The following is a 27,523-nucleotide window of genomic DNA, read 5'->3' on the forward strand; positions in this document are numbered from 1 at the left end:
CAGGGACTTGTCAATGGGCTGTAGGCAGTAAGGGAATTTAACTTTCCATTTGCCTTAGTTTCCCACATCATCATGGCAAGCACTTAAACCCCTTTCCTTTGTTCTTGGGTAGCCAGGGGTGTCCGAGGAATATCATACATATTCCACCCGGGGTGGGGGTGGGGTGCCAGCCTGTATTTTGCCCTCAGCTTGCCCCACACTCCCTCATCACTCAGACACCTCAATTTTCTCTTTGTCCCAATAATCCTTTTATCCATCAGAAATTATCTTGTTTATTTATTGTTTCTTTATTTCCTATCTTTCCCATCCCCATCACTATCAGAATGTAGGCTGTGCGTAAGAGTAAGGACTTTGCCTGTCTTGTTTCTCTGCCTGGCACATAAGTGTGCTCAATAAATGTCAGGGGAATAAATAAAAATATTTGGATTTACATCAGTTTTCAGGGCTCCAGGCCCCATGAACTCCACGATCACCCCAAAAGCCTCATCATTCATATGGCCATAACAAAGGGCCACAAAATGCATGGTTTACAACAGAAATCTATTCTCATGTTCTGCAGGCTAGAAGACTGAAATCAAGGTTTCGGCAGGTCCAAGGTCCCTCTGGGGATCTGGGGGTGAATGCTTCTTTGCCCCTCCTAGCTTGTAGTAGCCTGAAGGCTCCTTGGCCTCTGACTGTGTCACTCCAGCTTCTTGTCTCCATGATAAGGGAGCATAAGGCAAGCTGACAGGCCTTAAACCACCCCCCCAACACCCCACCCCCACCCCCACCCCCAGGTGGGATATGTGTGATATTCCTCTGGTTCTCCTGGCTACCCCAGATCAAAGGAAAGGGGAAAAACAAAAGGACCTGAGTCTCCATCAGTTTACAAAAATCTTAGCAAATTACAAGAAAAAGGCAGTCTTATCAAGCTCAGTTTCCTAGAGCCCCAACATCACCCCTCCATAGTGATGTGGGAAACACAGGCAGAAGGAAATGGCAGATAGAACTAAATTTCCTTATAACCTGCAGCCCATTGACAAATACTTGAGGCTGGCAAAGTAAAACTTTCTCCAGGAACTCCCTACTGTCTCAATGCTAATACTTTGCTAGATGGAAAACCACCTTAGCTTGACAATAGCTAGGCCTCCACTATCCTGGGAGTCTTCTTTAGCATATGAAAATCTCACTAGAAACTTCCCCTGGACGTTTACCTCCCCCAACTCCCAAATATATAACCAGTCTCTCCACAGGATTCCAGGGCAGTTCTTTGTCCCCATGGGTCCTGTCCCCATGCCTTAATAAAGTCATCTTTTTGCACCAAAGACGTCTTCAAGAATTCTTTCTTGGCCGTCAGCTCTGGACCCCACAAACCTCACCCACTATTACCCCAAAACCTCATTATTCACATGGCCTTCTCCTCTGCGTGTCTGTGTGTGTCTCTGTGTCCTTTTCTTTTTTCTTTTTTAAAATGTTTTATTTATTTTTGAGAAAGCGCAAGTGGGAGATGGGCAGAGAGGGACGGAGGATCTGAAGCGGGCTCTATGCTGACAGCGCCAGGGAGATGGATGTGGGGCTTGAACTCATGAACCGTGAGATCCTGACCTGAGCTGAAGTTGGACACTCAACCGACTGAGCCACCCAGGTGCCCCTCCTCTTCTTATAAGGCAAATCATCATTGGATTTAGGGCTTACCTCAAACCAAGGATCACTTACTATCAAAATCCTTAATTCTATCTGCAAAGACCCTATTTCCAAATAAAGTCACATTTTCAGGTTCTTGGGCTTAGGACCTGAACACATCTTCTTGGGGGGACACAATGCAACTCAGTACAGGGCTGATGAAAGATTCCTTCTATAACTGCTACTTCCACTGAGTCAGGGTCTCTCTCTCATAGATCTGAACTGGGGACTGCCTCTTAGGACCCTCAGTGAGTGTCACGTACCACAAGAAATAAAGACATTTGGGGGTAATGCAGAAAAAAAAGGATTTTCATATTCCCTGAAATAGAGGAATGACAGCTGGAATGTAGACAATGATTAATTAAAAGTTTGTAGAATCCAGGAGAGTCTGGGTGGCTCATTTGGTTAAGTGTCCCTACTTCAGCTCAGGTCTTGATCTCACAGTTGGGTGAGTTAGAGAACCCCATGTGGGGCTCCGTGCTGACAGCTCAGAGCCTGGAGCCTGCTTCGGATTCTGTGTTTCCCTCTCTCTCTGCCTCTTCCCTGCTCACACTCTGTCTCTCTCTCTGTCTCAAAAATAAATAAACATTAAAAAATAAATAAAAACAAAAAAAGCCTCAGCTCAAAGACAGTCTCCACCTGAAGCCCCAGATAGCTTTAGACATTCCTCCTCCTCCCTCCTGCCCTCTACATATCTTCTCTTATCACGTTGTACTTCCTTGTACGTTGTTCTAAGCTGAAAACTACATTGACGTCAAGGACTTCATATACTAAGAAATGAATCTTTTGTACTTTGTACAGGATATGTCACTGGTTGATTGATTCATTCATATGCCAATGAATGATTAATTATATCCCCATTTTACAGATGAGGGAACTGAGATTCAGAAAGGTTAAATAACTTTTTTAAAAAAATGTTTTTTTATTTATTTTTCAGAGTGAGAGTGCGAGCAGAAGGGCAGAGAGGGGGGACAGAGGATCTGAAGTAGGCTCTGTGCTGACAGCAGCGAGCCTAACGTGGGGCTCGAACCCACGGACCCTGAGATCATGACCTGAGCCAAAGTCAGATGCTCAACCAACTGAGCCACCCCGGTGCCCCAAGGTTAAGTAACTTTTGAGGACATATACTAGTGAGTTGCAGAGGTAAGATACTAACTCAAAGGTATGTCTTGCCATTTTTCCTTGTCACTACTACCATCCCTCCCTACAATGTTCTATCCTGCCCTTACAGTTTCTGTTTATCCATATTGTACCCATTGCTGAGTCCCCAATCAAATCTTACCTAATCAGTGAAATCTTTCTGATGACCTATTTGTGATAACTTCTCCTTTTCCCCCAGAAGGCTCCTGAGATGGCTTTCAGAGTGAATGGGGGAAAGTTATGATGTAGGGTATGTGGCGTTGAAGAATTGCTTATTCATGTCTCATCTGTGTTCCACACTCCAAATTCAGGCTCTTGGTGCAAAGGCCTATGTATTTTGCAGGCAATGCACCCTCCATTGGTTCCAAATCTCACATAATATTCTCTCACAGTCTGCATGTCTTTCCTGAGGATTTATGTGGCTGGTGATGGATGCAATTGTTTGCATGGTTTAGTCAGCTGAACTTCCAGGAGAAGCTGCAGAATGGAGCAAGTCCCCAAGGGTTATCTGAACACACAAAGTCCCCATACTGGGGTTAGTACTTAGGACACCTAAAGGTTTTCCCTTCCTCTCTCTGTCTCTGCTTCTGTTGAAAGTAAGGGCTTCAACCTTTTCCAAATGTGACTCCTCCAAGGTTGCTATATAAAAAGCAAAAGCTTATTTTCTATTAGTCCTTTCCTCATGTTACCACACGGAAAATAGACACTTACTTTTCACTGGCCCAACTTTTTCCTTTTTAAATAGAGGAACGTATATCGACATTAGAAATAACCATTTTTGTTGTCAGTGGTCCTTGAAAAGTAATGCAGGAAGTTACTTACAGTTGAAAGAAAATGTGCTTGTTACCTGTCCTCATGACCTCAACTCTCAAGCTGAGACAGTTACAGTCTGAACCTGCAAAAATCCACAATAATTTTCCAGTGTCTTTTGTACTTAAAATTTCGGGTAGATCTTATTCACATCTTAAACATCTTATTCAATAATAATGTGCCACCCAAGTCTGTAACTTAACTACAACATTTAACCCTTACTTGTGTCCACATACAATACAGAGATGATCTATAATTTGGGAAGAAGTAGTGAATTAAAAGTGCAGGTCTAGTACTAGCCTACCTGTGTTCAAATTCCATCTCTACCATCAATCAGCTGTGTGACATGGTGTGTTTCTTATCGCCTCAGCCTCATTTTGCTCATTTTTAAAATGAGATCCTATCACTTTATAAAGCTGTATTTAATATAAAAAGTAATACATGATAAAGCTATTTAAGGGCTTACTACGCTCTAGGCACTATGTTGAGCACTTTACATCCATCTCCTCGAATTGTCAGAGCCATCTCAACAAACGCCCTTCTCCACTTGTCTATTCTCTTCCGCCCGCGAGTGCAGTGCGGGGTGGGCGGCGCTGGGGGTAGGGACCCACCTCTGGAGCCCCCACCCACCACCACCCAGCCGCTGGCAGACCACGCCTAAGGAAGGGCGGCCCTGGGGTGGGGGGAGCCGGTTTCCAGCCGGACCGCGTCCCTGGGCGCTCCCGAGTGCCGCGCCTGCGCGCTCAGCCCGTCGCCGCGCCAGCCCTGCGGACGTGAGCCCGTAGCCTTCGCGGCGTCTGGGCCCTGAGATGCGCGCCTACCCGGTCCGTGCCAGCTCCAGGTGCGTGAGGAGGACTTGAGGAGTCCGTGTGTGAGGTGGAGCGATCCTCGGGAAGGGTCGGGCCTGCCTCGATCTCTCCAAGGTGTCCGGGGACCCATAGCGGGGGCGCCAAGACCTCAGCCCCCTTTCCTTTTCCACTTCCCCGCCTCCCGACTGCGTCTCATGGGGGACGGCAGTCTGTCTCCTAGAGGAAGGCGCAGAAAGGATGCTTTTCCCCTGCTGTGGGTCGAATCGCCTGTGGCATTTTTCCCCTGGCTGCGGCCAAAGCAGTTTTCACCCTTCCTTTCCTAGTGTGGGATTTTGCAGTCTCTGGATTCGGCTGGACCCCCTAGGTGCTTATTGGTTGTGGACGATTAGGGCGACGGCCAGATGTCAGGGTCCTCTGTCCATTTCAGCCCCTCGGGGACGAGAGGTGAGAGTTCAAGGCCACGAGAGTGGGCCAGGGGAAGTGGGGCAGAAGCGGCCACAAAGGAGGAAAGGTTGTGATCAATGTCGCCAGAGATTATTCCCCAGCTGGAAGTGATCCAAGTTTCTCTCCGGTCTTTTTTTGTTCACTTGCTTTTTGTGAGATCCTTATTTCGCTTTGATGGTGTTAGGTAAGGGTAAAAAACCAACAGGCTTTCAGACGGGAAGCGTCTTGGAATTTTTTAAATCGGTTTTTACAGTCTTCCAACAGAGTGTTGTCTTGCAGTTGTCATAATAATCTTCAGGTTGAACCTCTGAGGTTTACTTTTTTTCAATTTTCAATTTAACATAGAAAAAAGAACATGGTGTTGGCTTGGTTTTGTTTGTTTGTTTGTTTGTTTGTTTGTTTCTTCTTTGGGATTACCAACAACAAAAATATCAATTGAGAGCACAGAGAATCAGTTGAAGTGGGATTTGGAGCTTTATCAAATTAATATGCACCCTGTGTAAGTACACAGGGTACTGCACTTGGAGCATTGGGGATCCCGAAGCTATGGCTTATAAATAGCAGATGAGATCACTGGTTGCCATCAATGGTTCCAACAGTACAGGGCTCCCAGTAAGTGCTTTCCCACATGGTGTGAAGGCAAGTGACAACAGAATACAGTTTTAGTGCTAGTGGTAGGTGATCAGCCATAGACACTTTCTGGCATAGGAACCCTGTTAGAATCGGAGGTGGTTGTTGTATGTGGTGCAAGTGTGGGATTTTTTCAAGAGTATTCCATGGAAACTATTAAAGAGGAAAACTATACAGTAGGAATCGAGGAGGTCGGCTGTAGGCCAGAATCCTTTGTGTGATCTTTCAGGCCCGACTGTAGACAATTGCATGGTTTTGGCTGGCTGGCCTTCTGAAGAAAACTGCCCTCTTCACACCAGACTTGTGCATGGCCAGTTTCTGGGGGGAGTTGCAGTCAAGGACTCACTCCTTCCCTCCTGCTACGCAGGCTTATACTAGATTGCATTGTTGGCTCAGGTACCTCCATTCTGAAGATCTTGGCTGAGATATTTCCCAGGTGCCTCTGTGCCCACCAAGACCTCTTTGGGTAGGTGGGGGGAGGGACTTGCTTGAGGTACTTTTCTCCGTTTTGACTCAGGACCTTTCCACTCCTTCGTCTTCCCCTGGCTCACAGATCCATGAGGAGGCAGAGCCTTTTTGTTCTGGCCTCCTCTGCAGAGAGATGATTGTGTGCACTGCATCCATCTGATCCTCACCTAGTGTAGTTCTGTTTAATGGGCCCTGGGGAACCAGTACTTGTTTTGCCTTTTGCTTGCACTGTGGCAGTAAGTGAATAAAGGATTGATTATTACTTTCATTTTGGCTCATTGTCCTAATTGACCACCTCGACACCTGATAGCTTGACAGGAATGAAATAAATTGCCAAGTTCTTGGCAATTTACTGGATTCATGACTTAATTTTAATACCCAAAACTGTTGCTGTGTTAGCATGTTTAGGGATTTGGAGGTTGTTCACCAGTAACTCTGTGTAGTGAAAATGCATATTAATAGCACCAACAGCTGATTGTCGCTAACATGGATATCTGCGTTATATAGTACATTTTGTAAATTAATATAGTGGCTTGTAGTCAGAGTCTTTTATTTTGCATAGACTAGTGTGGCATATTCCATTTGGCCTCTAATTAAATGTTTTGATAAATTTGGGGGGTTATATGGGCCAAGTGAAGAAAATCAGATACTGTTGCTTTCCTTAGTAATCCTGTCTCATCCTGTGGGCCCCAATCTTACCTAATAGATTATTTGGTTACTTTGAATAAAGTAATTGATTTGTTGTGGGTTCCTCTGTCTAGTGTTGTCTGAAGAGATAATACCAGGAACAGCTTTCACAAACTTTCTTAATCTTTATACAGAAGTTTCACAAAACCGTATTTATCTTTATTTGTAATACAATCTGATATATTCTACTTTTTATTAAACAGAATTGCTGATCATAACCCACTATATTGATTTCATAATCCATTAGTGGGTAGCGATGTATACTTTGAAAAACAGAGATAAAGCAACTGGTAGAAGATACTTGCTCAGTAAATGAATTTTTCCATGTTTCTAATTCACATTGCTGAAGAGAACCACAGTGGCTGTGTTTGTGCCTTTGTGTTTAAGGTGTCTTCTAGGAAAAGGCAGTTAATAGCAAATAGCATATATGTTGAATATTCGCCAGATCAGCTGACGGAAAGAAGAACGTGGAGTTTCTGGTAGATTGATCATCTTTCTGATCTCAAGGAGAAAATACATTAGATGAGAAAGCTAGAGGAGCTTTTTTTTTTTTTTTTTTAATCTCTGATCCCCTTATTTAAGGTAGTAAAAGGATTAGAAGAAAATTGGTTTCTGATAAAAGGGAAGATAGGTTTTTGTGAAAATACCTGGTAAACTTTTGCATGTGTCCTCCAGGGGGATATTGGAGAAAGCATTTTTATCTTCATATTAACTTCAAGACCAAAATGATCCTTTTATTATATTGTCTGAAAAGTGAACCACACTCAACTTTCAAATTACTTAGCCATTGATAAATACAGAAGTAGCCAATTTGCCTCATTGGTTTTGTACATGTCTTTTGAGAGCTGAACAACAAAATGCAAAGAAGACATAACTACAAATTTAGTTAATGTATTTATTTCTTAGGTAGAAACCCTAAAAAATTATGCAGACAAGGATAAAGCTTTAAAATTTGATTAGTGTTGAGCTAAGTAATACCTTACATTTGTGTATTGCTTCACAGTTTTCCAGCACATTCAGATGCATTATCTCCATGATTCTCACAACAACTTGATATGGTAGGCAGGCCAGGAGGCATTTTCCCCATTTTAGAGATGAAGAATCTGTATTTCTTTCTTTCTGCCACTGAGATCATATGGTGGCAAATATAGGACTAGAACCCCAGTTATCTGGGCCATTTTCTCCCAGCTGTCCATGTTGTCTTTGTTGGTCCAAAGAAGTAATTAAAAGTAAATACTGTTATGGGCGCCTGGATGACTCAGTCAGTTGAGCAGCTGACTCCATTTAGGCTCAGGCGTTGATCCCAGGGTCATGGGATCAAGCCCTGCATCAGGCTCTGAGCTGAGCATGGAGCCTACTTGGGATTCTGTCTCTCTCTCCCTCTGCCCCTTTGCCCCATTCACACTCTCTCTATATAAAAATAAAAATAAAAAAATAAATACTGTTAATGAGGTGGCTAAGAAATCCAACTTTGGTATCTGAAACATTGCCTTCTCAGATTGTGCCCATAGTATGCTATAATTAAATGCAAATACATCTTATTTTTAGTATTATATTTTAATTCTTACACTTTTTACCTGTCTAGATTAATTTTTTTTAAGTGACAAAACAAATACTGACAAAGCTACTTACTAGAGAACTAGGAAAATTGGAATTAAAAGGTCTATTTAATGTTAAGAAATTCACTTCAGTCCCCTTTTAATGCATTATCTCAATTAGAAATCCAACTTTATATTGATTTTTAGATATATATTTTTTAATTTATTTTTTAAATTTCCCTCTCTTAATGTTTATTTATTTTTGACAGAGATAGAGAGCATGAGTGAGGTGGAGGAGGGGCAGAGAGAGGGAGATGGGATCCAAAGTGAGCTCTGTGCTGACAGCAAAAAGCCCATTGTGGGGCTTAAACTTAGGAACTGCAAGATTATGACCTGAGTTGAAGTCAGACGCTGAACCAACTGAACCACCCGGGTGCCCCTAATTTTATTTTTTTTAAGTAAACTCTATACCCAACTTGGGTCTTGAACTCACAACCCTGAGATCAAGAGTCCTATGCTCTATCTCCTGAGTCAGCTAGATGCCCCTAGAGATTTCTTTAATTTAAAGACTCATCATTTCTATGTATGAAGTTAGTTTTATGATTCTAAAGTATTCATCTAAAATAGTTGTTAACTTACTTATAAACATAGAAAAAGTCCAGGTTCCTCTCTACCCTTAATATCTTTAGCCAAAAGACAAATTATTTCTTTTCATATGAATAAATTTTAAATTAATACATTTTTATTTTTGATTTTTAGACATCTGTGGAGTTTAAGAACATGGAGTTCATCAGAGTATATCACTGAAGAATATGATGGCTGAAAACAATTTAAAAATGCTAAAGATTCAACAGTGTGTAGTGGCCAACAAACTACCTAGAAACAGGCCATATATTTGCAATATTTGCTTCAAGCACTTTGAAACGCCATCAAAATTAGCTAGGCATTATCTCATTCATACTGGTCAAAAGCCATTTGAATGTGATGTGTGTCATAAAACTTTTAGACAACTGGTTCATCTGGAGAGACATCAACTAACTCATAATCTGCCTTTTAAATGTAGCATTTGTCAACGCCACTTTAAAAATCTGAAGACGTTTGTGAAGCACCAACAACTTCACAATGAAACCTACCAGAATGACGTGAAACAGGTCAGAAGATTGCTGGAGGCCAAGCAGGAAAAGCCGGTATATGGGATGTATCATACTTTTACCACAGAGGAAAGATGGGCATTACACCCGTGCTCTAAATCTGATCCTGCATACAGCCCTACAAAGAAAAGAAAGAATATTCATGCATGTACGATCTGCGGCAAGATGTTTCCATCACAATCAAAACTTGATAGGCATGCACTTATTCATACTGGTCAGAGGCCTTTTAAGTGTGTCCTGTGCAGTAAGTCTTTCCGACAGTCAACTCATTTAAAAATTCATCAACTCACGCATTCAGAAGAAAGACCTTTTCAATGTTGTTTTTGTCAAAAAGGATTTAAGATTCAAAGCAAACTTCTGAAGCATAAACAAATCCATACCAGGAATAAGACCTTTCAGACTCTTTCATTAAAGGTGAAGAGTCCAGAATCATGCCCGCTGCCTAATAAATTAAATGCAAAGCAGGATAGTTTGGAAAATGGTGATTTAGGTGAATCTGAGGAGAATAATCCACTTGATGTCCACTCTATTTATATCGTCCCTTTTCAGTGTCCAGAGTGTGAAGAGTGTTTTGAATCAGAGCAGATTCTCAATGGACATAAGTGTTTTCCTGCCAGAGGTGGCAAAATGCCAAGCAGGCTCAAAAGAAGCTACAACTATAAAACCGTTGTTAAAAAAATCTTGGCTAAACTTAAACGTGCTGGGGGTAAGAAATTAGATAATCTTCGATCTGAGAAAAAGGTATTTAAAAACAATTTCTTGGAAAATTGTGATCTTATTTCCGGTGAGCAGAGCCCTGAACAAACCCAGAGAACATTTATGGGCCCTCTTGGCAAGCATGGAACATACAAGACAGTTGGCAATAAAAAGAAGAAAACATTGACTTTGCCATTTTCTTGGCAAAAACACTTCCAGAACCAAAATGTGGGTAAAAACTTGAAAGGTATCCTTACGACAGAAAACATGTTAACTATAGATAATTCAGCGAATAATAAAGACGTATCTATCTACGGTTCATCAGGTGAGGAATTCTTTAATAACTGTGAAGTGCTTCAGTGTGGTTTTTCAGTTCCAAGTGAAAACCTACATAGTGGACATAAGATGTGTCCTTGTGACAAATGTGAGAAAGTGTTCCCTTCTATATCCAAACTACAAAGACACTATTTAATTCATACGGGACAGAGGCCTTTTGGCTGTAATGTTTGTGGGAAATCTTTTAGACAGTCAGCTCATTTAAAAAGACACAAATTAACTCATATTGATAAGATTCCTTATAGACGATCTCTTTGCCAAGTAGAATTTGAAAATTTGAACCAACTTCTCATTCATCCAGGTGATAATGTTAACTATAATGCTTCCCAACAATGTCAGACTCCCGGTTTCCAAAAATATGAGGCCTCAGAGTCAGATCAAATATCAGAAATAAAAGTTAAGGCAGAATCGGAGGATTTCATTCTTAGTCCCCCCTATAGGAACAGGCAGCCCTATCTCTCCAGTGTACTTTTGCAGTCAGAGCAGAGCCATCACGGTCACTGTTGTGGTTATTCAGGGCGGGCGGAGAGGAATGATGGCCTTCTCTACCAATGCAGCGTTTGTTCCAAGAGTTTTAGATCTCCATCTAAACTGGAAAGACACTATCTAATTCACGCAGGGCAGAAGCCATTTGAATGCTCAGTCTGTGGCAAAACATTCAGACAGGCTCCTCATTGGAAGAGACATCAACTTACTCACTTTAAGGAGTGACTAACCACAAGAGAAAGTGGTTCTCAAAGTCAGTTATGTAACTGACAGAACCAGTAACACATTCGTAGTCTCTGATAATCTTGGTCTCAAAGTTTGTACCATTTAAAATGTATTTTTACCAAAAGGCCTTCACTAGGTTGGGTGATTTCATAGGCAGTTGCTTGTTCTGCATAGTAGGAAGCAAGATACGGTACGTAGAAAATTAATAGGATGTTTTAGGACCAGCCAAATTAAATTTAGGGGGAAGAACATGGTTTGATGCCACACAGTAAGCATTTATTTTATTTTAATATATACTTTGGCTGTACTGAAAATATAAATCCAAGATGTGGTACAATAACTCAGTTCATTCATTTTTTTTAAAGGACTTATTCCTTAAGGCATGCCATCTCCTTAAGACTGAGAGGTAAAAATTGGTTTTTAGCTGCAGCAAATAGCCCCACTACGTTTTACTTGTTTTATATTTCACACGAAAGCATAATGTTGTCCACCTATGGCTCAAATTCCATTGCAAAATTTTTTTCTCTTGTAAGTAAAAAATACAAAAGCAGTAAAAGTGAAGATGGATGAGAAAATCACAGTATTATTTTCATTGGTCTTTTGCAAGCTATTCTTAGGATTCTGGTAGCTTCACCTCCTTTTCCACAAGTGATTAGAATTGGTTTTTTGCCCAGCTTGCTGTTTTTCCCAAATTTAAAAGTAGGAGAGAAGTTAGTATGGCCCTGTATACATTTACCATGTTTACTTATCAGGAATATTGTCCAAGTGCCATAATCTCTTTGATGTTCTGTATGCAGTGTTATCTTTTCAGAGGAATAAATGCAATTCATCTATTTACTTGGTGATTGACATCAGTAGCTATAGACTTAAGACTCCCCTCTAGATCTGCATCTCCCTAAGACTTTGATTTACTTTAGTAAAACTTTCTTTTAATACCTCATGCATTGGGTGGTCATATGACTTAAGTAAATCTGTTAAGTTTGATCAAATGGCAATGACTAGGTCTAGTTCTAGTTTATTTTCTTTTTAATTTTTTTAATGTTTATTTTTGAGAGAGAGTGAGAGCATGAGTGGGGGAGGGGCAGAGAGAGAGATGGAGACACAGAATCTGAAGCAGGCTCCAGGCTCTGAGCTGTCAGCACAGAGCCCAACGCAGGACTCGAAACTATGAACCGTGAGATCATGACCTGAGCCAGAGTCAGAGGCTTAACCAGCTAAGCCACCCAGATGCCCCAGGTCTAGTTCTAGTTTTTAAGTCTATGTTTCTTGCAAGAGTCTAATGCTAAAGAACATTATTTTGATAATTCATAAATTGTTTTGATAAGTAAGGTAATTATTCCCATATAGGAATAAAGTGCTTGCAGAATTGAGGGTATCCTTTTTCTAAACAGCACTGTCATTATTTGGGAAATATTGAATCTTAAGCTATAAAAGACTTATATAATCACAAATTGTCCTTCATATTTGCCATTTTTTAGTAAAATCTTTAAGAATGAGATTTCTTAGTAATTAAAGAAAATAACCATTAGCTTTCTAAAAGAACAGGTGGCTTTGTCCTATCACAAATATAGTGGCAAGCCCTCTATTGAGAATGGATAAATGAACATTCTTTGTAAGCTCTGTGTCATACTCTAAAAATTGTCTTTGTGTAACAGGAGAGAGGAGGGGACATTGGTATCTTCTTTTCCAAATGCATTTTGAGAACCTTGGGTTTAATACACAGAGATAAAACAACAGTACAGAGAATGCTCAGTGATGTATAAATGTGCAGGAGAATCATGTTTTAAAGAATAATTTATCTTAGATTTCCTTCAGATATGTTCCTCCAGTGCAGGCAACATGATGGTTTACAGAATTTGCTGTACACAAAACTTTTCAAGAACATACCTATTGCATAAAAACAAGAAATAACTAGTTCCTGTTTTCCAAGAATATAGGTTCAAGGGGTTTTCGTCTGAAGTTATGTATTTTGGGATTTTCCAAAACTATTTATGTAATTTTATTTGAAGTAAATGTCTCATTTAGTCCTTTCCCAACCCAAACAGGGAGAGTTCTAATAGTGTTGTGCTTGTATGTTTATTAGACTTTCTTTACTTAAGTGATAACTACTATACTTTTTTTTGGCCCATGCCTTTTTAAGCTGTTTCATATTGAAAGTTGGAATATTGTACAAATTTTGTCAAAGATGTACTGTAGTGCTATTTGAAGTACCTGTAACAAAATACTTATTTACCTTTATCATTGCAAGCTTCTTGTGGAAACTTTATAGGAATGAAAGTAAACTGTATACATCCATAAGAAGATTATACATTAGATGTTACATGATTTGCTGCATGCTAGAACTGTTGGTATTGTTGAATCAATCACTTTGGTTTTCTGAAAAAATAAACTTTATAAATATCTTTAAGGAGATTTATTAAAATTTTTTTGTTTCGGTGATTCCAGGCTATAGCATGATTACTTCCTGAAGTAGTTTGATTGGCTGAGTTAGTGGAATTATTGTTTCTTGTTTTGTACTGCAGTAGGGCCAACAATTTTAGGACAAAATGTGTGTGTGTTGAAGGAAAGTATATGGTGATTAAGAGTCTTGGAGAATTCAAATTTCAGAATATTTTAAAAATAAACTTTCAAATTATACAGTTTGGACTTTTTTTTTCTTTAAAAAGGAAAAATCACATAATACTGGCATAAGGTACCAATTGCCAAACACTTTCCTGGGCCCACTCCAATCCACCTTCTACACTGAATTTCCTAACATGGATATTTAATCATTTCCATTTTTACCTATTTTTAAAAGTTTATTTATTTTGAGAGAGAGGGGGAGAGAGAGAACCCCAAGCAGGCTCCACACTAACAGCATGGGGCTTGAACCCCGGAACCCGGAGATCGTGACCTGAGCCAAAAGGAGTGTGGGACGCTCATTTGACTGAGCCACCCAGGTGCCCCAACTTATTTTTTACTTTTCCTTTTTATTACATTTCTTTGATAGTTTCTTTTTTTTTTTTATGTTTATTTATTTTAGAGAGATTGAGCAGGGGAGGGGCAGAGAGAGAAGGAGATACAGAATCTGAAGCAGGCTCCAGACTCAGCTGTCTACACAGAGTCCGATGCGGGGCTCAAACTAATGAACCGCGAGATCATGACCTGAGCTGAAGTCGGATGCTTAACCGACTGAGCCAGCCAGGAGCCCCTGATACCTTCTTATCACCTACAAAAGGATATGTTAACTCCATTTCATGTCACATGGTCTACCTGCTTAACCATTTATCCTCTGCCCTTCCTTTCCAGATTTGTACTAAAGAAATACAGACTTAGTTCCTCCCATGTATATTCTTGTCTCCATCTGGTTTACCTACTATTATTTTAAATTAGATACAGACTTTCACACTCTACTCAAAGATTAAATTTAGTTGAGCCGGATTTTATTTGGTTTTCCATAATTATGGGGAAAACTAAAGTTTAAAACTGGCTTGCAGAAAACTTTTTTTGAAATGATGAACTGATTTATTATTATTATTTTTTATTTCTAAGTAATCTCTATCCCAACATGGGGCTTGAACTCACAACCCTGACATCAAGAGTCACATGTTCTGGCTGAGCCAGCCAGGCACCCTGAAAATATTTCAATTTACATGTTACAGAAGACAACCTATTAGAACTACAGTTTTAAGACATAGCAACAATTTCGAAGTCTAGGTAACTTATGAGAATTTTTTGTTAGAAATAACATTTTCAAGGACTACTGTTTGTTTAGTAATCTCTACACTGAACACAGGAGCTCAAACTCAAAGCTCTGAAATCAAGAATCCATGCTCCACCTACTGAGCCAGCCAAGCGCCCCAAGTTCTGTTTGATGGTACAGAATATCTGCTCTTTACAATCAGGGAAAGAACATTTAATTCCTATCTTGTCGAGCTTTCTGTTGCTGATTAGAAGAGCTTAAGTTTCAGGGCTAACTGCTGGAGTTCTGTTAGCATTAGGAGGGGGAAAGAACTGAAAAGAAAAATGGCGCCATGGTATTATTAAACGAATATGGAACACATAATATTTTGCATATACATTGGCAAGTTTCTACTCATGCTTTGAGTTTGAACTTAAATGTTACAACTTCCTTTGGAAGCTTTTCTGATTTGCCTTAAACACTCCATCCCCTATCCTCGCACTGCTTTTCGTTCATAACTCTCTTGTCACTGTTGATCAGTGGTTTTTAAACTTTAGTGTGCACTGGAATCATGTAGAGGGTTTGTTAAAAGCATAGATTACTAAACCGCACCCTCAGAGTTTCTGATGTCTGGTGTTGGGCCCAGGAATTTGCACTTATGCAGGTTAGCTGTTATTGCTATATTGAGACTACTACCCTTTGAGAATCACTGAACAAAACTACATGCTTCTGGAAAGCAAGGGAATGCATCTTTTCATGTTTTCTATTTTACATATACAATATAAAACAGTATGGATATGGATAATGGTCAAATTTGAAGTTGTGTTTGGAAAGAAGGGAGGATAGGCAATCAAAAATTTCCACTGCACTTAGCATAAAAAGAGATAGCCCTTAAGACAAACAACGTCAGTCTTACCTGTTCTCAGGTTACTGTTATATTTTTTTCCTTTATGCTGAAAATGCATTTTACACCTACTTCCTCCATTGCCTCTTCAGTCACTAACCTCTTAGCCCCTTTTTATCTGGGCGACAGGGATGGATTGCAAAAGTCATGAGGAAACTTTGAGGGGTGTTGAATATGCGTATTATCCTGATTTTGGTGATGGTTTCACGGACGTATGACTGAAAATGGATCAAATTTTACACTCTAAATCTGTGCATGCAGTTCATTGTATGTCAACTTATACCTCCATGAATCTGTTAAAAACAGTTAAAACTGAGCCCTGCATACCAGGCTGTTTTGTTTTTTTTTTCATTACTGCTTTTGCCTTTTTTTTTTTTTTTTTTTTAGGGTGGAGAGAACCCCCTCGTCAAGTCTCCCCCCTTCCTCTGCAACTAACTCTACCACGAAAAACCCTCACAACACCACCTACCTGAGATTTATCCCTGAGACCCGGTCCAGACTGCTGGGTGTGTTCTCTCAGCTGTCCGCTAGGGGGAGCATGCGAAGGAGGCCGAAGCCCCTGCTTTCTCTAGCTCAGACCCAACGCCTACACGAACTTCCGGCCCTGTTCAGTTCCGCTTCCGGGGAAATGTACGGGCTGTTGTACGCATTTCTTGTGGGACTGTGAAGGCTGAGGACCTACCGGCTGGCTGGCCCTTGTTTCGCGGAATTAGGCAGCCGTGGCTGCCTGTTAGGGGAAGTGTATCGGGTTCACCGTTCCTCCTACGGACCTTTCCTTGCCACTGGAGCGGAGTAAGAGTGCTGCCATGGCGGCCCCTGCTCAGCCCAAGAAAATCGTGGCTCCTACTGTGTCCCAGATCAACGCGGAGTTCGTAACCCAGGTGCGCTTGGGCGAGTGTGGTGTGTGTGAAGGGAGGCGATGTCGAGGCCCCAAGGCCTGGGGGGTGGGATTTTCCTTGGGACTGGGAGCACCCAGGAGGCATTCGTTCGTCGCTTCATTCACTCGTTTCCTCGCAGAAGAAACAGCACCCTAGCCTATTTGAGACTGGCAAAGTTTCGTAGCAGAGATGATGGCTAACAGAGGGCTGAATAGGGTTTTTCTTAGCTGTAGAATAACCTAGGCTTTGAGTGGAGTGATGAGAGCCTGACAAGACACCTGTTCCAAGTAGATGCATCTGTGACGAGAGCAATCGTTTTATCCGAGAACGTGCATTTACAACCTGTTTACTGTGTTGCATTGTGAACCGCGGTTGGCTGTTATTAGGGAAACAGCCCTAGCTCAGCAGCATAACTAATCTTTACATTTACATGTAAAGATTACTTTACATTTACATGTAAAGATTACTTTACATCTATTAGCTCAGCAGCATAACTAATCTTTAGGTTTTACATGTTTCTATTCTAAGTATCTTTTAAATCTGTCTGCTTCTCTGTAGACTAAGTCAGGTCGCCCTTGTTTTCTCTCTGGACTTAGGCATCCAAATCTTTTGTCTTTCCTCTTGCTCTCCTCCAGCCCATTCTTCGTATTGCTCATATTGCTGTCAGTGATTTTACGCAAATGCAAATCTGATCATATCACTTACCTTCTTAAAATCTTTGAAGAGTTCTAATTTTCCTTAGGGTAATGACTAGGATCCTTCAAAGTATTGGCCTGTGCTTACATCCATTTTTCTCTCTCTTTCTTTTTTTTTTTTTTTTTTTTTAATTTTTTTTTTCAACGTTTATTTATTTTTGGGACAGAGAGAGACAGAGCATGAACGGGGGAGGGGCAGAGAGAGAGGGAGACGCAGAATCGGAAACAGGCTCCAGGCTCCGAGCCATCAGCCCAGAGCCTGACGCGGGGCTCGAACTCCCGGACCGCGAGATCGTGACCTGGCTGAAGTCGGACGCTTAACCGACTGCGCCACCCAGGCGCCCCAATTTTTCTCTCTCTTTCTAACTCTGCTTCAACCACACTGAACTGCCTGTATTTGAATTTGCCATGCTTTTACCTCCTGGTCTTTCAGCATTGTTCCTTCTGCTCAGAATCCTCATCTTCTCCCACCTTCCTTTATATGGTTAATTCATTGTCATCCATCTACGTTACTTTGGAGTAGCTTTCCTGACAACTTTAACTAGATTAGATCTCCCTTTTCCCATTTACCTGCATTTTGTGGTTAAAGCTGTTTATTAGATTCCTCATCTTAAGAAGTTTGCATTTTACAGAGATGAGTCAGACAAAGGTGCAGTATAGTTTCAAACAGTAATAAGTGCTGTCAGGAAAATGAAACGGTGTTGTGACAGTGATGGGAGTGGGGTGTATGAAAGGCAGTCAGGAAAGTCCTAGCTGAGGTGACATTTGAGCTAAGACCTAACTGCAAAGTAGGAGCCAGTTTGGGGAAGAACAGGAAAACAGTCCAGGGAATAGCAAGTGCAAATGCCCTGTGGTGTGAATATCAAGAAGGCCAGGATAGCAAACATAAGAGACAGGAGAGAGGGGCACCTGGGTGGCTCAGTTAGTTAAGCGTCCCACTCTTGGTTTCTGCTCAGGTCATGGTCTCCCAGTTTAGTGGGTTCGAGCCCCACTTCAGGCTCTGTGCTGACAGTGCAGGGTCTGCTTGGGATTCTCTTTCTCCTCTCTCTTCCCCTCTCCGATTCATGCTGTCTCTGTCTCTCTCAAAATAAATAAATAAACTTCAAAAATTTTTTTAAAAAAGTAAGAGAATGGTATGAAATGAGAGTATGTAGGGATCAGATCATATACACTTGGAAGCTGAGATAAGTTTGGATTTCATTCTCAATACAGTAGTTTGGGTATTTTTTAATTAATTTTTTTAATGTTTATTTATTTTTGAGAGGAGAGAGGGGCTATGCTAAGTGGGAATTGGGAAGAGTTTGTATTTTGCATGAGGCTGGAGAGTGTTGGGGAGGGCAGTATATTCCTGGAGGTGGTAGTGTTGGAGAGGTCACAGGTTACACCCTAAGGGAAAAGCTGTATCGTATATTTACAGTAAGCAGTTTGGATCAGAAGATAGGATTTACATAGTTGTATGGAAGACCCTGAATCATAAAAACAGAGCAGATTCAGTTCTCTTAATGGTATGAGGTAAAGAAAAGATGGCTAGATGTCATAGGCAGTGGAATAAGGAAATGAGACTAGCATAGAATAACTGAGGGTGAAGTATTTTCTCTCAGGTTGGAGGGTGATTGATAGTGTAGTAAGGTACCACGTAAGTGGGCCGTTATTTTACTGGTTTGGAGAGACTGTCAAGACCAGTGTCCTCACTGCTTGAAAGGCCCTTTGAGTGTGTTTACTGTGATAAGTGCTTAGATATAGAAGCAAAGAAGACACGGGTCCCATCTCATAAGTGTTCCAGTTAAGTGGGCAGGAAAGCTAGATAAGCAATCAAATAATAATACAGAAACACAAGACTATTCAGTAGAGTTCAGAAGTAATTATCACCATCAGGTAGGGTTGAGGAAAGCTTCACAGAAGAGGTAACCATTTCAGATTTTATTTTATTCATTCATCCATGCACACATGCCTACATGCATACATCAGTCCATCAGCTATTATTTGAGTTCCTCCAATACACTAGACCCTGTGCAGAATCACTTTTTTATGAATATATTGAGTCTTTGTGCTTGCTAGAGTTTTTATTTTTCAAGAGATTGTAGTTGAGTTTCTTTAAAAAAAATTTTTTTAACGTTTATTTATTTTTGAGACAGAGAGAGACAGAGCATGAATGGGGGAGGGGCAGAGAGAGAGGGAGACACAGAATCGGAAACAGGCTCCAGGCTCTGAGCCATCAGCCCAGAGCCCGACGCGGGGCACGAACTCACGGACCGCGAGATCGTGACCTGGCTGAAGCCGGACGCTTAACCAACTGAGCCACCCAGGCACCCCTGTAGTTGAGTTTCTTTAAAAAACATGTATTAATAAAACCATTTTTTTCTTGAATATAATATGCAATCCAGCTAAATGTCTGGAAATATTGAATGTATGTGTTTAGAATTCACAATTTCCAAGTGAAACCAAATCTGCTAAAGTATACCAGCTCTTTTATTCTCTGTAATAATCCGCTTATAGACAACTTTTTAGGTTTTGTTACATGTGTCCACTAATCACTTAAAGGTTATTGTTTTATACATATAACTGAAGATTTTGAATCTGTTTTTCTAATACTGGCTCAACTCTTAACTAATTGTAATCTTGGGTAGCTCACTTAATCTGTAGGTTCTAGGGTGTTCTTTCTAGGAGGTTCCTGGGTTTTCTTATCTCTAGCTGAAGATATTTGACTGTGGTTATTAATTGGGTCCTACCGTTTCTTTAGCAGTGATTAGAAAAGTATATTTTGTTTTTTAAAATTATAATGACAGAGTGCAGTGCAGGGCCTTACTGGCATTTAGTGGGCTGGGGCCAAGGATGCTAACTGGCCTGCTTGCCCATATAGTCCTCTTAGAAAGTAGAATTACTCTGTCCCCTGTAGTGCCTGTAGTGTTTGTTAAAAAATAGCTTATTGATATATGATCTCAGTCTTTGTGCTCGAAAATGATACGAACCTGTGACTTATTGTTTATACTGTTTACTTTTGCAGTTAGCATGTAAATACTGGGCTCCGCATATCAAGAAAAAATCACCTTTTGATATAAAGGTAAGTATTTTTGGTTTACAACATTGTTTTTGAATAGGTACGTTCTTTGTATCTCTTTTTTTAAGGGCTAATTCAACAGAAGCATTCCATGATTTCTTTTTAAGTTCAAATTACACTTTGCTAATTATCAGACTAACAATTACTCATGCTAGAATATTTGGAAAATGTAGAAGTTACACATTAGAAAATAAAAATCACTACCCAGAGATCACCTCTACTGTCATTTTACTGTGTTAAGCTTTTCAAAAATTGTGTGTATAATTTAATTGTTTTCCTGTTTATAGATTCTTAGATTATTTTAAATTTATCATTATTATAATGACCATGTAATGAATATCTTTGTAAATATACAGGAATTTCTGTACAATTTTTGACAGTACATGTAGGATAGAAGGTATATTTTTTTTAATTTTTAGGTTGATGAACTGAGATAAAAATTTGTAAAAATGGTGGAAGCAGTGGGAGTTGTTTAGGGTAGAGGATTAGATAACTAAAGACCAGTAATATTTAAATAAGGGAATGGACTTATGGTTCAACTGGAACAATTTAGGATAAATGAAAACAAAAATTCCTAAATGTAGGATTCATTCTCATTGAAATGTTTTGTTTTCTTTTGTTTGTTTTGTTAATTTATTTTTGCTTATTTTTGAGAGAGAGCATATGCATGCTTGTGTGGAGCTGAGGAGGGTCAGAGAGAAAGAATCCCAGTCAGGCTCTGTACTGTCAGCACTGAGCTGGATGCAGGGCTTGATCTCACCAACCATGAGATCATGACCTGAGCCAAAAATCAAGAGTCAGACACGTAACTGACTGAGCCACCCAGGAGCCCCTGAAATAGATTCTTTTTTTTTTTTTTAATTTTTTTTCTAACATTTATTTATTTTTGAGAGACAGAGAGAGACAGAGCATGAGCCGGGGAGGGGCAGAGAGAGAGAGGGAGACACAGAATCCGAAGCAGGCTGCAGGCTCCGAGCCATCAGCACAGAGCCTGATGCGGGGCTCAAACCCAGAAACCGTAAGATCATGACCTGAGCCGAAGTCGGCGCTCAACCGACTGAGCCACCCAGGAGCCCCTGAAATAGATTCTTTTTTTTTTTTTTTTTTTTTTTAATTTTTTTTCTAACATTTATTTATTTTTGAGAGACAGAGAGAGACAGAGCATGAGCCGGGGAGGGGCAGAGAGAGAGAGGGAGACACAGAATCCGAAGCAGGCTGCAGGCTCCGAGCCATCAGCACAGAGCCTGATGCGGGGCTCAAACCCAGAAACCGTAAGATCATGACCTGAGCCGAAGTCGGCGCTCAACCGACTGAGCCACCCAGGCGCCCCTGAAATAGATTCTTAAAAGAGAGATCTTTAAATGAAACAGAGATAACATTGCATGCCATTTAACAAGTATTGACCCTTGATCAACGTAAGTTTGAACTACATGGGTCTGTGTATACATGTATGTATATATACATACACACACAGTATGGTACTATAAATGTATCTTCTCTTCCTTATTTTTTTTTTTATTTTTATTTTTATTTTTTCAACATTTATTTATTTTTGGGACAGAGAGAGACAGAGCATGAACGGGGGAGGGGCAGAGAGAGAGGGAGACACAGAATCGGAAACAGGCTCCAGGCTCTGAGCCATCAGCCCAGAGCCCGACGCGGGGCTCGAACTCACAGACCGCGAGATCGTGACCTGGCTGAAGTCGGACGCTTAACCGACTGCGCCACCCAGGCGCCCCCCTTATTTTTTTTTTTAATGTTTATTTATTTTTGAGAGAGAGAGAGAAACACAGTGCAAGCAGGGGACGGGCAGAGTGGGAGGGAGACACAGAATCTGAGGCAGGCTCCACTTTCTGAGCTGTCAGCACAGAGCCTGATGCAGGGCTCAAACTCACGAACCGCAAGATCATGACCCAGCCGAAGTCGGATGCTTAACCAACTGAGCCACCAGGCTCCCCCTTTATGGTTTTCTTAGTAGCGTTTTCTTTTTTCTAGCAGTGTGTAATACAGTATATGCAGTAAGCATACTGTATATACTATATATATATATATACTGTATATAACATACAGTATATGATACAGTAAGAGTACAGTATATAATATATATAGCATATGAAATGTGTTGTTTATGTTATCTGTAAGTCTTTCGTTCAACAGTGGACTATTGGTAGTTAAATTTGGGGAAAGTCCGAAGTTATACATGAATTTTTGAGTGTGTGGGGGATTGGCACCATTGTTCAAGGGTCAGCTAATGAAGACTCCCTTTAGGTTCTGCCATTGTAAATTGAGTTGTGATGCTTTAGGCACACTTGGTAAAACTGAACTTAACCGAAAAGTTCTTTTTTTTTTTTTTTAATTATTAACACTTTATTTTTGAGAGAGAGAGAAAGAGAGAGAGAGAGAGAGAGAGACAGGAGGGGCAGAAAGAGAGAGAGGGGGACAGAGGATCCAAAGTGGGCTCTGCACTGACAACAGAGAGCCCAGTGTGGAGCTTGATCTCACTAACCATCATGACCTGACCCAAAGTTGGACGCTTAACCGACTGAGCCACCCAGATGCCCCTTAACCAGAAATTTCTTACATTATTTGAGCTTAAATGTTTCATTTGTAAATATATTTTTGTTTTGCCTGCAATCCCTGTATTCGTCAGGAGGTATTCATAAACATGTATGTGTTAATCACTCTAATTACTACCAGAATTGCTTTATTTTATATGCTGTTTGTATGTGTTTGTGTTTGTATATGTTGTCTGGGGGTTCCTAGGGTCATTTTTCACTAATAACAAGAATATTTTAATGATTGAACTAGATTGAGTTGAACCTAATTGTTAAGATTTTCATATATTTTTATTTTTTTAATTTTTAAAAAATGTTTTTATTTATTTTTGAGAGAGAGAGACAGCACAAGCAGGGGAAGGGCAGAGAGAGAAGACACAGAATCTGAAGCAGGCTCCAGGCTCTGAGCTGTCAGCACAGAGCCCAGCACGGGACTCAAACCCGTGAATCGTGACGTCATGACCTGAGCTGAAGTCGGATGCTTAACTGACTGAGCCACCCGGGCTCCGCTCTATATTTAGATTTTCAAAGATTATATCCAGATCATTCTAGTTAACACTAGTTATAATACTGAATGAAGTTATGTATATCTGTTTAGAAGAACTTTATTGTAGGTTGGTATTAAAGATTATGCCTTTCATTTTATTTAATTTGAATTTTTATAAAAAGAAAAGCAATAACAGAAATTTTTTCTAAATTGAATAAGACTTGTTTGCCTCACTGTCTTCCTCCCTCTATCACCCACATTTACGTGACAAATAACTTTGAGCAGTTAAAAGATATAGCTACAGTAAAATATATGACCATGTTAAAGGACTTCATAATTTTACAGTAGGATTTTTTTTAACTATTATTAGTAGCATTTCTGTTACTTCTGCTGGTAACTGTTGTTAAAGACTCACCATAGGCCAACATTTGCACTAAATTCTTTACATGTGGTATCTTATTTATAGCAACCCTGTGGGATACTTTGTGTAGATACTTTGTGTAGCAACCCTGTGGGATACTTTGTATAGATCCTTTTTGTAGATTGGGAAAGTGAGCCTTAGAGCTGTCCTAGGCAAGGTTTCTAGCTATCTGCGATGAAAATGGGTGATTTGAACCAGGCTTCCAACATCAATGCTGAATTCTGAAGTATCACAGCATCCTGGCCTCACTAACCCAAAAGAATTGAAATTCTGAGGCTTTATTGTGTGTATTTGGAAAACCAACTTATAATTTGCTTCTTTTATGTCTTCACACTTCTAGTTTACTGTCTGGCTTTTGAAAGTACATTGTTATGATTCTTAGATGGAGTCTGTTAACATACACTTTTAAGTTTTTTAAAATATTCTTACTTGTTAATTTTTATTTTTCCTAGAAATATTATGAATAAGTCATCTTAGACGTTCACAATAGAGCCGCCTTGAATATATCGTTTAATGATTGTTTATAGGAATCTTTTTATGTAGACATATTTTATTATTTATCTTCTTCTACAACTTTGCTTTCTGTTATTTTACATTTTGAGGAATGTGATGAGATTATAAAGATCTCTTAATTATTTCAGTAGTATTTGATATCCTAAACCAACTTATTTTGTGTAATCTCAGTAACTCAGTAATAGAAAACTATCAATTTAGGATAAAAAAATGTTTGAAATATTAAACATTTTTATATTTTTGATAACAGGTCATTGAAGATATATATGAAAAAGAGATTGTCAAATCGAGGTAAGAATGAGTTTAATTTTCATACATAGGGATTAGGTGGGATCAAATTGGATCTCTTCTGTATTTCTAAACTAAATGGGATCATAACTTGGACCTTTTTTTTTTCTGTTAGATTTTGTCATCAGGGAGATGGTGGCTAGAAAAACTTTATATGTAGCTGCATGGCTGAAGAGCCATACATTATTTTCTTGCTTCCTAATTTTTGACTTCGTTTAGAGGGATTAAATCCCATCAGGTTTATTTTGTTTCTGATGAAACGTGAGGGACAGTAAACATGGAGATTTTATTTCAATTGAACTAATACTAATTTTCTTTGATAAATCTTTTAAAAATATTATTAAAAATTATAAAAGTAAAACATACATAATAATACTTTATACAAAGTAGTAAAATATGTTTTATAAATGACGTATAGCATATATATAAAATAATAAAAATAAAAAATGAAAATTATATTTGAACAATGTAAAGAAGGAGGTAAGTTTCAAGAAATCTTCCCTATCCTTTAACTCTCAATTTATCTACATATATATCTGTGTCTAGCCCCCTCCCTGATTTTTTTTTAAATACAGAAAGTTTATACTCTACACACCATTCCATATCGTGTCTTTTTTTTTTTTAAACTAATGTGTTTGAGCCATATTTTTATATTTGCACCTGCAGACATGGATGCCCAGTGAGTATTGTAGAAGAACAGTTGACTAAATGTGTTTTTTTTTTTTTTTGATGTTTGTTTATTTTGAGAGAGAGAGACAGAAACAGCATGATTGGGGGAGGGGCAGAAAGTGGGAGACACAGAACCCGAAGCAGGCTCCAGGCTCTGAGCTGTCAGCACAGAGCCCTTACACGGGGCTGGAAACCGTGAACTGCAAGATCATGACCTGAGCCGAAGACAGACGCTCAACTGACTGAGCCACCCAGGTGCCCCTAAGTGTTTTAATATGAAATGAAAACATTTAGGTTATGAATGTAACAAAACTTTAAAATCTCAGAATTGTTATTTTTCATGTGTTTGATTCCTAGAAGGTTAATTTTACTAAATACCGTGAAGGTAAATCCATGTTATTGTCAAAATAAGAGGCTAATTGTTTTTGCTTTAATGATTGATTCATGAGCATGTAAAAGGAGACAGGGCCAAAGACCATGTTAAAGATCTTGTTTCTTATTTGAAGAATAATGGGAAGCCAGTTAAGAGTTGTAAGCGTGATGATGATCTTTTAAAAAAAGAATTTAGAGTTGATAAGAAGCAGGAAATAAGGGTGAGTATTGTAGTAGTTAGGTTCACAATAATGATGGCTTGAATGACGTTTGAAGGTGGAGAAGAGTGCCAAATTGAGATAGAAGTGAAAAGATGGTTGCTCGTTGGACTTGGTGGATTAGAGAAAGGAGGGAATCAAGGGTGACTTCTAAGTTTTTGGCTCAGGCTGCCCAGTGATTAGTGAGTGATTCCATTACTGACTTCTGCTATTGTCATTAGGGCTGGGGTTGGGCATAGATCATAGTCCACTTTTGGAAATGTTGAATTCTAGGTACTAAAGAGCCATTTAGATGGAGATGTAGAATAAGCCATTGGGTAGAGCTCAGAAGAGGACAAGGTTGAGCCTACATTATATCAACCGCCATTTCAATGCTAAGGGTACAACAGTGAACATGACAGATAGTCTCTGTTCACCGAGCTTATGTTCTATTTCTAGTCTAGACAGATAGGAAATATAGAGGTATATAATGTCAGCAGGTAGTAAGTGCTATGAATTAAAATAAAGTGTGTTTAGGGGCTCCTGGGTGGCTCAGTTGGTTAAGTGTCCAACTCTTGATTTTGGCGCAGGTTATGATCCCAGGGTCGTGAGATCAAGCCCTATGTTGGGCTCTATGCTGGGCATGGAGCCTGCTTAAGATTCTCTCTCTCCTGGGGCGTGTGGGTGGCTCAGTCAGTTGAGCATCCAACTTCAGCTCAGGTATCACACAGTTCATGGGTTCGAGCTCCACGTCCGACTCTGTGCTGACAGCTCAGAGCCTGGAGCCTGCTTTGGATTCTGTGTCTCCCTGTCTCTCTCTACCCCTTCCCCGTTCACACTCTGTCTCCTTCTTTCTCTCAAAAAATGAATAAGTAAACTTAAAAAAAAGAAGTGTGTTTAGGGTAGTGACAAGGGCTTTTTTAGATTGAATGATCAGGGGAATCCTCTGAATATATGAACATTTGAGCAGGTATTTAATTTAACATATGTCTTATTGGTCTGGCATTGGGTATGGATGAAATTGCCTGAGAAAACTTAAATGAATGGGTAGATAACTTCTAGGATTCTTTTTTCTTACATATTAAGGATATACTAATCTGAAAATTATCTTGGACCTTCACAACTAGTTTTCTGTCTTTTTCAGAACAGGCTTTTATTCCAGTGGATAGTAATTGCTTGTTTTTTGTTTGTTTCATTTAACTTTAGCTATTAATATTTCTTCCTTAAAGATAGTTTTTATGTAACTAATAACCACTGCCAGTGATTTATAAGTTATATATTTGGCTACATTATTTTTAATTGCTGAAGGAAGTAACTTGTTGGCCAGACTCACTAGGACTTATGGCTCTCTTAATAGCCATTTTCTCATCGTGTATACATTGTTGAATACTTAAATGAAAGTAAGCTGATTACATGCTGCTTCCAAATCTCAAAGTTCAAAAAGTTAAATGCACTTCCATAACACAGAAACTATAATGTATATATGTTTTTCATCATGATAAGCATAGTCTTTAATCCCTATCCCTAATGTAAATGATGTTTATTTAAATTTTTAAATGACAATTTTTTAGACTACTGCCTGAGGAAGCTGTTTTGCTGAGTTATGTGCTGATAGCATCTTCATTACTGGGGAAATGACTTGATGTAAGATTATTAACTTGTTTGTAGGCTATCAAAATAGGCCACTTATAGCCAGCCATAAGGTACTCTTCAGTATTCTACATTAAGGTTCTTGTAATGTAC

The 27,523-nt window shown here is 39.6% G+C and overlaps 2 protein-coding genes across 4 annotated transcripts in view; both read left to right on the forward strand.

Annotated features, from left to right (window-relative positions):
- Positions 1 to 2,726: 2,726 nt before the first annotated feature.
- Positions 2,727 to 16,202, forward strand: ZNF770 (zinc finger protein 770). Of its 3 annotated transcripts, XM_030318563.1 has the most exons (3): positions 4,392 to 4,453; positions 8,948 to 10,360; positions 16,035 to 16,202. In XM_030318563.1, exons 2-3 carry the CDS (start codon positions 9,001 to 9,003, stop codon positions 16,118 to 16,120), a joined length of 1,446 nt encoding a protein of 481 aa, XP_030174423.1. In that variant the 5' UTR covers positions 4,392 to 4,453; positions 8,948 to 9,000; the 3' UTR covers positions 16,121 to 16,202. The 3 variants fall into 3 exon arrangements, with proteins under 3 accessions (XP_030174422.1, XP_030174421.1, XP_030174423.1); XM_030318562.1 differs by lacking the exons at positions 4,392 to 4,453; positions 16,035 to 16,202 and adding an exon at positions 2,727 to 2,805 and having other exon boundaries at positions 8,948 to 12,160; XM_030318561.2 differs by lacking the exon at positions 16,035 to 16,202 and having other exon boundaries at positions 4,354 to 4,453; positions 8,948 to 13,719.
- Positions 16,203 to 16,262: 60 nt separating this feature from the next.
- AQR (aquarius intron-binding spliceosomal factor) overlaps positions 16,263 to 27,523 on the forward strand; it is a 93,696-nt gene continuing 82,435 nt past the window's right edge. The window contains exons 1-3 of the mRNA XM_030318560.2: positions 16,263 to 16,528; positions 20,225 to 20,281; positions 24,505 to 24,545. Of these exons, the coding sequence (XP_030174420.1) occupies positions 16,454 to 16,528; positions 20,225 to 20,281; positions 24,505 to 24,545 (173 nt within the window). The 5' untranslated portion in view covers positions 16,263 to 16,453. The remainder of the gene's footprint in view (positions 16,529 to 20,224; positions 20,282 to 24,504; positions 24,546 to 27,523) is intronic.

Source organism: Lynx canadensis, chromosome B3 (assembly GCF_007474595.2).
Source record: "Lynx canadensis isolate LIC74 chromosome B3, mLynCan4.pri.v2, whole genome shotgun sequence".
Classification (NCBI taxonomy): domain Eukaryota; kingdom Metazoa; phylum Chordata; class Mammalia; order Carnivora; family Felidae; genus Lynx; species Lynx canadensis.

Excerpts from the sequence above, each read along its gene's own strand:
- ZNF770 (XM_030318562.1), top strand. The coding sequence starts at position 9,001 with ATGATGGCTGAAAACAATTTAAAAATGCTAAAGATTCAACAGTGTGTA.